At 45.8% G+C, this 12,859-nt stretch overlaps 1 protein-coding gene across 1 annotated transcript; it reads right to left on the bottom strand.

The window, feature by feature from the left end:
• Positions 1-10,137: 10,137 nt before the first annotated feature.
• LOC123406968 (histone H2B.3-like) lies at positions 10,138-10,883 on the bottom strand. Its single transcript, XM_045099987.1, has one exon. The coding sequence runs from the start codon at positions 10,866-10,868 to the stop codon at positions 10,290-10,292; it is 579 nt and encodes a 192-aa protein (XP_044955922.1). The 5' UTR covers positions 10,869-10,883; the 3' UTR covers positions 10,138-10,289.
• Positions 10,884-12,859: the final 1,976 nt, after the last annotated feature.

The following is a 12,859-nucleotide window of genomic DNA, read 5'->3' as shown; positions in this document are numbered from 1 at the left end:
TTCTTCATGCACTTTACACCAATATGACCCAAGCGGCAGTGCCACAAAAATATGGCGCTATCATTGTTAACTCTAACTCTTTTGGTCTCAATGTTATGTATATGCGTATTGCTATCAAGATTCAATATGAACAATCCTCTCACATTCGGTGCATGACCATAAAAGATGTTACTCATAGAAATAGAACAACCATTATTCTCTGACTTAAAAGAGTAACCATCTCGCAATAAACAAGATCCAGATATAATGTTCATGCTCAACGGAGGCACTAAATAACAATGATTTAAGTTCATCACTAATCCTGACGGTAACTGAAGTGACACTGTGCCGACGGCGATTGCATCAACCTTGGAACCATTTCCTACGCGCATCGTCACTTCATCTTTCGCCAGCCTTCGCCTATTCCGCAGTTCCTGTTTCGAGTTGCAAATATGAGCAACAGAACCGGTATCGAATACCCAGGCACTACTACGAGAGCCGGTTAAGTACACATCAATAACATGTATATCAAATATACCTGATTTTTCTTTGGCCGCCTTCTTATCTGCCAGATACTTGGGGCAATTGCGCTTCCAGTGACCCATACCCTTGCAATAGTAACACTCCGTTTCCGGCTTAGGTCCAGCTTTGGGTTTCTTCGTCGGATTGGCAACAGGCTTGCCGCTCTTCTTCGAATTGCCCTTCTTGCCTTTGCCGTTTCTCTTGAAACTAGTGGTCTTATTCACCATCAACACTTGATGCTCTTTACGGAGTTCAGACTCTGCGACTTTCAGCATCGCATTCAACTCGCCGGGAGACTTGTTCATCCCTTGCATGTTGTAGTTCAACACAAAGCCTTTATAGCTTGGCGGCAGTGATTGAAGGATTCTGTCAGTGATAGCTTCTTGCGGGAGTTCAATCCCCAGCTCAGCCAGACGGTTTTCCTACGCGCACGAAGACCTATCATGGTGATGTCCATCTACGAGAGGGGATGAGTGATCTACGTACCCTTGTAGATCGTACAGCAGAAGCGTTAGTGAACGCGGTTGATGTAGTGGAACGTCCTCACGTCCCTCGATCCGCCCCGCGAACAATCCCGCGATCAGTCCCACGATCTAGTACCGAACGGACGGCACCTCCGCGTTCAGCACACGTACAGCTCGACGATGATCTCGGCCTTCTTGATCCAGCAAGAGAGACGGAGAGGTAGAAGAGTTCTCCGGCAGCGTGACGGCGCTCCGGAGGTTGGTTATGATCTTGTCTCAGCAGGGCTCCGCCCGAGCTCCGCAGAAACGCGATCTAGAGGAAAAACCGTGGAGGTATGTGGTCGGGCTGTCGTGGAAAAGTCGTCTCAAATCAGCCCTAAAACCTCCGTATATATAGGTGGGAGGGAGGGGACCTTGCCTTGGGGCTCAAGGAGCCCCAAGGGGGTCGGCCGAGTCCAAGGGGGGAGGACTCCCCCCCCAAACCGAGTTGGACTTGGTTTGGTGGGAGGGAGTCCCCCTTCCTTCCCACCTCCTCCCTTTTTTTTCTTTTCTCTTGATTTTTTCTTCTTGGCGCATAGAGCTCTTTTGGGCTGTCCCACCAGCCCACTAAGGGCTGGTGTGCCACCCTCAAGGCCTATGGGCTTCCCCGGGATGGGTTGCCCCCCCCCCCGGTGAACTCCCGGAACCCATTCGTCATTCCCGGTACATCCCCGGTAACTCCGAAAACCTTCCGGTAAACAAATGAGGTCATCCTATATATCAATCTTCGTTTCCGGACTATTCCGGAATCCCTCGTGACGTCCGTGATCTCATCCGGGACTCCAAACAACATTCGGTAACCAACCATATAACTCTAATACGCATAAAACAACGTCGAACCTTAAGTGTGCAGACCCTGCGGGTTCGAGAACTATGTAGACATGACCCGAGAGACTCCTCGGTCAATATCCAATAGCGGGACCTGGATGCCCATATTGGATCCTACATATTCTACGAAGATCTTATCATTTGAACCTCAGTGCCAAGGATTCATATAATCCCGTATGTCATTCCATTTGTCCTTGGTATGTTACTTGCCCGAGATTCGATCGTCAGTATCACGATACCTATTTCAATCTCGTTTACCGGCAAGTCTCTTTACTCGTTCCGTAATACAAGATCCCGCAACTTACACTAAGTCACATTGCTTGCAAGGCTTGTGTGTGATGTTGTATTACCGAGTGGGCCCCGAGATACCTCTCCGTTCACACGGAGTGACAAATCCCAGTCTTGATCCATACTAACTCAACTAACACCTTCGGAGATACCTGTAGAGCATCTTTATAGTCACCCAGTTACGTTGTGACGTTTGATACACACAAAGCATTCCTCCGGTGTCAGTGAGTTATATGATCTCATGGTCATAGGAATAAATACTTGACACGCAGAAAACAGTAGCAACAAAATGACACGATCAACATGCTACGTCTATTAGTTTGGGTCTAGTCCATCACGTGATTCTCCTAATGACGTGATCCAGTTATCAAGCAACAACACCTTGTTCATAGTCAGAAGACCCTGACTATCTTTGATCAACTGGCTAGCCAACTAGAGGCTTGCTAGGGACGGTGTTTTGTCTATGTATCCACACATGTAAATGAGTCTTCATTCAATACAATTATAGCATGGATAATAAACGATTATCTTGATACAGGAATAATAATAACAACTATATTTATTATTGCCTCTAGGGCATAATTCCAACATGTCAACATCATCCTCTACAGTATTTCTTTGGGTATTAGCCGCCGAGGTAATGTCACCATCATCCATACGAGCGCCCGAAGAAGCTAAATCGTCAAGAGTATTTCTTTCGGGTGAACCGGATCACGAAGGTGAAACATATTCAGGGTCACGACAACCTGAAATGTTGGATAGGCGCCGTAACTTCTGGCCCTGTTCCTGTTAGATTCAAATATGAATGACATATATTAGGTAACCTATAATGTTGCATTCGTGGGCAAAATAATAATAATGACACATCACCTTTATGAATAGACGAAGTGCAGATTCTCCCTTTTTTCCTCCAGCAGTGTTATCTAGAATATCTTCGGACTCATCAGCTTGTTTCTTGACCTCTTTGCGCTATGATCACAAGACAATGACAACAAATAAGTGCAAGCGAATAGGTCCACTAGAATTCATAATTTACATAGGGGAGCACACTTACCACAAAGTTCAGGACAGGGGCGAAGGAAGTTTGGTACCCTTCGCGAATCAACTTGTTGTAACGGCCTTGGGCAAAGTGCATCGTACTCAGTGGGTTCTTCCAATATGTCCTCCTCGTAAGCCGGCGGACAAATCTCGACACGAGTACTCTCCTGAAACCATCTTAAGTAGTTGCCGAACGCAAGAGGACAATGATGGCGGTACTGGGTTCGTCGTATGCTCGAAGCTGCCTGCACACTTTGCTCGAACATAACGACATAGCTCTTATGATGCTTCTGCCAATCCTTGATTTTTCGCTATCTCCTCCTATCCAACCTGCTTTTAACAGAAGACATCAGTAGCTCGCTCAACACTAAGAACAAAACTAATCAGTACTTATTTTTTGTTACCTGTGAAGCTGTGTGTCCGTGTCCACCCACTCCGGCGGGTGTGGCTGAAAGTACCCAAATTGACGCATCACACGATGCGGGAGATGAAACTCAACCGCCCAATTGCATATTAGGGGACAACGCATTAGCCAAAGATGTCTTTCCTGCAGGCATAGTGGATTCAGGTCGAACGTGTGTGCATCACCAAAGTTTTGCCCGACACCATATGGCTCCCATTCAACCTACAACACAAGATGAAAAGCACAATTCATTTTACTCACAACATAGAAGCTGGAAGTCAACTCTGAAACAATCTTACCTGCTCGGGGGTAAGCGAATCCATCTCGTTGGTGTATTGCTTGTACAATAGGTTAACTTCGCTTGCCACCTCCGATACCATGTCCCACTTGTAAGCCCATGTAGGTTGCCGTACAGAGTTGCCGTGGTCATCCCAGGTATTCCACTATGAGCTTTTAGGGCGTCCAACAGGTAGGCGTTCCCAGCTCCATACTGAAAGTAGGAGCATACAACCACCAACTCCACCGTCCTTTGTCGTCCTGCGACAAGCATCGTCCAACTACAAGTAACAACAAACATGCATCAGTTTAGCAGAAAAAGATAATAGAGAGTACTTAATACTAACAATTTATTACCTGCCGATACAAGTAAGCCAGTGCGGTCGAGCCCCAGCTGAACTTGTTGTCAAAAACAGTCAACGCCTTCAGCCACATCCATGGAGCATTCTTGCCTGTGCCGTCAGCAAAGATAGTCCTAGAGATGACGTACCACATGTAGACGCGAGCATACCTCTGGATCACCTCGTCATCTGCGTCCTTAGGACAATGAGCAAAGTTTGCGGCAATCCAAGTGAAAGTGGCGCCGGCAGGGACTCTATCTTTCTTCCCTCCATCTTCTACCTCCGGCTCCTGCGGCGACATACCAATAAGAGCCTCCATTTGTTGCCGCCATCCCTCAGAATCAGTGCTCATACATAGTGGCTTCCCCTCGATCGGAAGAGCGGTGATCATGGAAACATCTTGAAGAGTAACCGTCATCTCTCCGGTCCGGAGGTGAAAACTATGTGTCTCCGGCCTCCAACGATCAATGAGTGTTGTGACTGCCGCAGCGTTCAGATTGGGAGTTGACCGACTCACAAGCTGCACGAATGGAAGGAGTCCCGTCATCTCGATGTACGGGGTGTACCGCTCATCGTAGTGCATTACACAGGATGCCCCATGAGACCGGATCTTCAAGGGCGTAAGCTCCTGCAAACATATAGGAGAAGAAGATATCAAGTGCTTATTACATTTTCAAAAAATTACTCATCTACTAATCATTTTCTACTTACCATCTTCTTCTCCGACATGAAATAGGCCCGGTGTTCAACGTCATAAACATTATTCAGAAGCCACACTATCCTACAAATCACAAAAAATTACTCATATACTAACTAATATTCAAATAAGACTCATATTCAAAAAATTACACCATCCTACAATCCTAAGAACTACTACTAATACTAACTATACTCATATGAACTACTACTAATACTAACTGCTATGAACTACTACTAATACTCATATTCAAATAAGACTCATATACTCATATGAACTACTACTAATACTCATATTCAAATAAGACTCGTATACTCATATGAACTACTACTAATACTAACTACTACTACTACTAACTACTCATATACTCAACCAAAACCAAAACCTTATACAATTCCTATACCTACTACTACTACTAACTACTAACTACTCATATACTCAACCAAATCCTAACGCATATCCTAACTAGTCAAATCCTAAGAACCTACTCAAATCAATCTACTCAACCAAAACCTAATACAATTGGATAGAAGGATGGGAAAGGGAAGGGATGGGGGAGGACATTACCTTGGGGGATCAATCCAAGGAAGAAATCCCCAGATCTGAAGGAGATGGGGGAGAGGATTAGGGAGGGGATGAGAGCCAGCCGTCGCCGTAGTGGCAGTTTCTGTTTGAATGAGGGAGGGGGTGGGGAGGGGGGCTGGCCCGTGGCTGTATAAGTCAATGTGTGGCGCCTAAGCGTTAGGCGCCATACATTATAATGTGTGACGCCTGAGGCTTAGGCGTCACACTGCCTGGGGATGGGCCCCTCCCTGCCACGTGGTCAGGGGTGTGGCGCCGAACCTCTAGGCGTCACACAGTACAGTGTGGCGCCTAGGTGTCGGGCGCCACACAAAAGGGTCAGGCCGGTGAATTATTTTCCCCGAGGGGTCAATCCGTGAGTTCTTTCGCCCCAGGGGTCATTTTTGTCAATTTTGCCCCCGCTCCCACCCCATGCCCGCCCACCCCCGTCGGCCCCCACGCCGCAGGCTCCGCCGGCCCCTACCCGCCCCGTCGCCCCCTACGCCGCGCCTCCCGCGCCCGACCGCCCGCGTCGGCCCCCACGCCGCCGGCTCCGCCTGCCCCTACCCTCCCCGTCGCCCCCTATGCCGCGCCTCCCGCGCCCGACCGCCCCCGTTGCCCCGCACGCCATTGGCCCCCGGCCGCCCGGCCGGCCCCCACGTCGCTGCACATGCCCCTCGCCGCCCTCACGCCGACACACAGACACCCTGCTGCCCAGCCACGCCGCCGCGGAAAGAGGCTCCCTGGTGGACCGGACCAGGCCCCCCGGCGGCAAGCGTGAGGCGGCCTCGTCCTGGAGGCCGGCGGCCGCGAGGTATGTGATATCGAAGCCGAAGGGTGCGGGGATGGGGCAGAGCTCGACGCGAGGCGACAAAGGCGAAACCGAGGCCCGTCTTTCCAGGGTACGGGGCAGCTCACAGTGGTCACCATCGGGTTCCTCGTCGCGTGTGCGTGCGGATTTGGACCACCTCGTCGCTCGGACTCTCTCTTTCTCTTTGCGTTGGCAAGAGATAGAATCGAAAATCCAATATTTGGGTTGGTTTGGTTGGTTGCTTCTTCCGTCTGGAAAGGGGAAATTTTCTCACTGATAGTAGTACTGTAGTATAGTAGAGTGGCAGGGACGAGATTGGGGGTGGAGGGAGGAGGATGAATCTTGTTGTGGCCGGCTGGAGGGGGAGGGGACGAGGAATCTTGGGGAGTGCATTCCTCCCCAAGATACGACGGGAGGGAGTGGGGATATATATTATTCCCATATATACATACATGTATTGTCCGTTAGAGTTTGGTATGCTGATTAACTTTGTTCTGAACTGTTAAATCACCATAAGGAAGGTAATAGTGGTGTAGTATCAAGGAATTAATCCTCAAATTCTTTTTTCTGCAAGGCATGTACTGATGGCATTTGCCATGCAAAGTTTTGCTAAAAAACAATGTAACTATTGTATTCTTGCACTGAAAGGTTATTGTTGGGATCATAATATATATTATTTCTCAACTAGAAAAATATCATATAACCAAATTTGTTTGTCCTTTGTAAACACAAAGAATGACAGTTTATAACATCAGTACAGTGTGTAGGCGGTTTTGACAGTAGTAAGTGAGGTCATGTACTTTGATACTTCTTTGTACAATTTATGGAGCTGTGCTCTGGCCACTTCTTTTATTTATAGACGCATGAACTAGCCTTTTGCCTAACGATTAATCGATATATTCACTTTTAAATCGATACATTTCCAAATTAATATTAGTTTTTCTTAATATTTTTGTTTTTGTTGCATAAATGTAGATGTGGATGGATACAAGTGAGATTTTGCGATAAGCTATTCCTTGGAGAAACTAGCAAGCAGACCAGAGATATTGAGTAAGGTATTTACTTCGTCAAACTATCAAGATACGACCTCTTGTCTCCTCCACAAGGTCTCCTCCTTGACATCTCTCTCCCTCTCAATCTTTTTTTTCTGTTGTTTCCTTTGATCCTTTCTCAATCACACATAGATAAGAAAGCTCTTGATCCACCGAAACGATGAATCATGTCCATTGGGTTATTCAGGGAGGTTTCTTTTCTTTATCAACTTATACCGACAATATATTATTGAGGAACATACCTTCATCAGAGATGCAATTGTTGTAGTAGAAACTTATTCATTACTGCTCGCTCCTACGGTACTGACAAGCATTTCATAACACATATTAAGTGTTTCCTAGAAATCGTTCATCTATGTGGACTGGACATACCATCATTAACCACAGAAATAGGGGAAACATTGAGGCCTTCAGCTAACTTCAGTAAATACATATCAATACAAACTTATGAAGTATACTTGTTAGAGAAATATTAGTGTTCAAGTCAGACTGTTTTCCGCTTGCCCAAAGAATCTGAGTTCATCAGCAGTCCAGTATCCCCAGTCATCATTGACATGTGTCCTTTTGTACTGCTCTCTCTTGATTGTGACTCATCCAGGTTGCCGACCAGGAATATGTGTGGTGCCGGCCGAGAACAATCGGAAGCTGAAGTCCCATGGATGTCCGTGTTCATCAAGAGGTGCTGCAGCCGGCGGGGCGGGACGGCCGGCGGCTGGGCGTGCTGCAGACGGCAGGGCGGGGCGGGGCGGGGCGGGGCGGGGCGCGGCAGGGCGCGGCGGCCGGCGGCTGAGACGGGACGGTGAGGAGGAAGGGAGGGGCGACGGGAGCGGGAGCGACGGGAGGGACGGGAGCGGGGTAGGTGGGAGGGATCTGGTGTGGTAGGATGTGATTGTTTTTTGTCCCCACCTAACTCTAACCCAAAAAAACACCTCTTGGGTGGGTTAGAGTTTTTTGGTGGGTTAGATGCATCTAACCAACTTTAACCCTATCTGTTTGGATTTTTGAGGGTTAGATAGCTCAACTTTAACCCAATCTAACTCTAACCCTAGGATCCAAACAGGGCATATGTGTTTGTTTCTTTATCTCCGTATTTACACCACTACAGCCATCCTGGGGTCGAGGGCGATTACATGCCCATCACTCGCAGTGGCGAGAAGCATATGCATATGCCAACCTGTGTGTTGAGATGATGAACTAACACCAGTTGGGAGCCTGGATGAACAAGTCTGCCGACGCGGAGAAATAGGATAAGTGATGATGTTTATGGCGGCTAATGATTGATGTTATCTTAGTTTGTGATTTTTTTTTCTTTGGTTAACTCAGAAACCTTGTTTCATGTCTGAAGATCCCTTATTTCCCACTATTCAAACCATCTCTTCATTTTTGTGTAAATGGTTAAACAATATTTCAATTAATTAAGTTGCCATCACAAGAACATTTTGCAAAAGGGTGTGTGTATCGCCTCATATAATCCTTACTTATCGCGTAGATCACATTTTTAATTAATTATTTTTTAGAATATCATAGATAGCTTTTTGAAAACCACATATATTAGATATAATGTATGTCAATTTAGACGTGTGTTACACGTGCAAGTTTACTAGTTCTTACTCCCTCCGTTCCAAAATTCTTGTCTTAAATTTGTCTAGATATAAATGTATCTAGTCACATTTTAGTATTTAGATAAATCCATTTCTAGACAAACCTAAGACAAAAAATTTAGAACGGAGGGAGCATTTGAAATGCCGGAGGACATTTGCTATCACTAATGAAACACGACTTGCGAAGGAACCGTTTTCGGGTGCCGTCCAAAGATCATGGGATGGAGAGAGGGCTGATGGGCGGACCAGAGCCGCTGCGCCGTCACCGGAGGCCGGAAGACGGAGTGACCGACCCTGTGCGACTGAGGCGGCCGCCGGACTGCTTGGCGGGTTGACGAATTTCCTGAGAATGAAGAACAAACGTATGAACAAAGATGAAGAACAATTCATTTTTTCACAGATCTGATCACCTACGTTATTAATCATTACAATTAACATTAAGAAAAGCTAACAGACAAGAAAAAAAAAACAGGGATCAATAAGAACTGGCAAATCCAAAATGTCCTAGGAGAATTTTCGGCAGTACGATGCACCGTAAAATGTCTCAAACCAAAAGGCGATTCTAGCTCAGACTTTGCCACTAACACATCGTTTCCTTTAAACCACCTCTTGGTCGCTACTTTCATCGGCGCCGTGGTAACAAAAAAAACTCGCCGGTAGAAGCTTTTGCCATGTCTCTTGCAACAAACGAAGAAGTCCGCCATCGTCGCCGCAGAAAACAGTTGAGTCGATGCAGCAAAATCACATGTTGCTTCCAGCACTGGATTTGCCAGTTGAAGCAAAACCAGATGCCTGCCAAGTATGCAGCTCGCCGCCGGAGCTGGAGAAGGTGCGCTGAGAAATCGCGGATAGGAGGCTTGTACTGGCGACAGTGCTCGTCGATCCGAACTGTAAAACGCAAGCATTTTTTCGGGATCGTGGAAAAATGACCTGCCCTTGCGACAATAATAGAAACACTTACCTCAAAAGCAGATGGACTCTGGCTGTACTGCGAATGTAACCAAGGCTCGATTGAAACGACGGCCTTTTTCACCTCCTAATTCCTTCAGACAATTGAACTGTTGGTTGTCGAATTACTGAACATGAACTATGGCACAGATGTGTCACCACAGCAGCATGGCATTTACAGATGATGAAGGTCTGACAGACCAAAACAAGAGGGTACAGACCAAAGCGACACCATTTATATTTCATCCAGACCAAAACAAGAGGATACAGATCAAAACAAGAAGACACATACCAAAGCGACACCATTTCTATTTCTTCAGGATACTGAAACAATCGGTATGTTCACAACTTACATCCCAACACCTAACTACGGCGTACAATGGATTCATCAAACAGCCAACAGAAATCAACAGATTCAAAGAAGCGGCATGAACAGCCTATCTAAGCGGAGGTGAACTTGGTGACGGCCTTGGTTCCCTCGCTGACGGCGTGCTTGGCGAGCTCGCCGGGAAGGACGAGGCGGACGGAGGTCTGGATCTCCCGGGACGTGATGGTGGGCTTCTTGTTGTAGCGCGCGAGCTTGGCGGACTCGCCGGCGAGCTTCTCAAAGATGTCGTTGATGAAGGAGTTCATGATGGACATGGCCTTGGAGGAGATGCCGATGTCGGGGTGCACCTGCTTCAGCACCTTGAAGATGTAGATCTTGTACGTCTCAACGCTCTTCTTGGACTTCTTCTTGCCCTTCTTCTCGCCGCCCTCCTTGGACGCCGGCGGCCGCTTCTCGGCCTTGGTCTTCTTCCCCGCCGTGCTCTTCTCGGCCTTCTCCGCCACCGGCTTCTTCTCCGCCTTGGGGGCCATCGATGCCGCTGGTTGCTGCTGCTCCTTCGCCGGGGAGAGGTGTGGTGCTGTGGGTGTTTCGCTGGGAAGGTGGGAGGACTGGTGAATGGCGAGCATTCGGCGGCGGCTGCGCGGCGAGTTTATAGCAGGGGAGAGCGGACTCTGACTGATGGAGGGGTACATGCCACGGATCCGTGGTTGTTTGATATGATCTCGGCCGTTCGCTGCTGTGCTACATGGACGACTCAGATGCGCCTCGACGCGGATCGCTGACGTGGCGGAAAGGTGGGGGCCGGGAGCAGACGGGTGGCACACGTGCGCGTATGTACACTTTCTCCATGCCAGGAATTTTGGGTTCAATTTTTTTCCGTCGACATTTTGCTCTTTTTGCAGGAAATACTTAGGGCTATCTTAATATGACCCATGCATGCTACACGTATTAATTAAATTTGTCTAGATACGAATGTATTTAGTCAAATTTTAGTATTTTGATACATTCATTTGTAGAGAAATCTAAGACAAGAATTATGAAACGAAGGAAGTAAATATTAACAACTCTTTTATTAGTTTTAAATTACATATTGTTAATCCAATACTAATGTTGCAATAATCAAATCGCAATGAATTAATTGTAAGCAATTTCCGCAACAATGTGTATGGTATTTCCTCCGTCAATCATTATAAGATGGTTTAGACCATTATTTTAATTATCTAAAACGTCTTGTAAAAACATACAGAGGAAGTATCATCCCTCGTATCTCGTATGAATATGCTTCATTTGTTTCAAATATTTGTTCTGGGAGTGCCATACCGACTGTAGTTTGAAGCAAACGAGCAGGCCCCTACCGTTGGTGAGGCGTGTGGTATTTTCAATACGACAATGTTCATTACCCAAGTTAAAATTGCTCACTGTGCTCTTCATGCTCACTACAATAGACAAGAACGAATAGCTATGTGATATTGTAAATTTTCATATCACAGTGAATGGAAATTATTACAATACATTAAGTTTGTATGAGTTGTAATTTATATAATTGTGTAAGCAAGATAACTACATGATAGTTTCAATTTGAGAAATATTATGTTTGGTGAACTCATGCGTACTTATACCCTATTTGTGTAGCTACATGAGACGAAGGTCATCGACATAAAACATTGCATGTCGGCGATGTTTAAATCTTGAAACATGCGATGATATTTTCTCAAATGTGTATCATTGCCTTAACACGGTAATGGTCTATCTTGTTTTATGACATCGAGATACATATTTATGTTCTTGAAATAATATAACCATGATAATGTGTCTCAAACTAAGGCGTAATACGTTCTAATGTATGTCTTATGTTAATTTATACAGGTAGTAATATACGTCCGTCTTGAGAATAACTTACTTAGCATGGAAGATATCAATTGCCTCGTTGCTTCATGAGTGATACGAGTGCACAAAACAGATGTTTGTTTTAATATTTAGAGGTGGCACATGTGAATTTAGTTGGAATGACACGGTAATACCGCATATAGGTAGGTATGGTGTAGTCATGTGGAATAACTGGGTTTAAGGATTTTAGATGCACAAGCAGCATATCCGCTTAATACACGTGAAGGCTAGCAATAGATTGGGAAGCAGCCAGATAGAGAGCAACAACGGTCATGAACATGCATTGCGGATAATTAACATTGGATATTAGCATGAGTAGGATATGAGCACTCTCGACTTAAACATCATGAAGGCTGCATTGGTTTTAATGTAGGAAATATGCCATAGAGGCAATAACAAATTGGTTATTATTATATTTCCTAATTCATGATAATTGTATATTATTCATACTATAATTGTATTAACCAGAAAACGTAATACATGTGTGAATATATAGATCACAATGTGTCCCTAGTAAGCATCTAGTTGGCTAGCTCATTGATCAATAGATGATCATGGTTTCTTGATCATGGACATTGGATGTCATTGATAACGGGATCACATCATTGGGGAAATGATGTGATGGACAAGACCCAATCCTAAGCATAGCACTAGATCGTGTTGTTCGTATGCTAAAGTTTTTCTAGTGTCAAGTATCATTTCCTTAGACCGTGAGATTGTGCAACTCCCGAATACCGTAGGAGTGCTTTGGGTGTATCAAACGTCACAATGTAACTGGGTGATTACAAAGGTGCAC

Source organism: Hordeum vulgare, chromosome 7H (assembly GCF_904849725.1).
Source record: "Hordeum vulgare subsp. vulgare chromosome 7H, MorexV3_pseudomolecules_assembly, whole genome shotgun sequence".
NCBI classification, from domain to species: domain Eukaryota; kingdom Viridiplantae; phylum Streptophyta; class Magnoliopsida; order Poales; family Poaceae; genus Hordeum; species Hordeum vulgare.
This window is presented reverse-complemented; position numbering and strand designations above follow the sequence as displayed.

Coding starts and splice junctions, on each gene's coding strand:
- LOC123406968 (XM_045099987.1), bottom strand. CDS start 10,868: ATGTACCCCTCCATCAGTCAGAGTCCGCTCTCCCCTGCTATAAACTCG.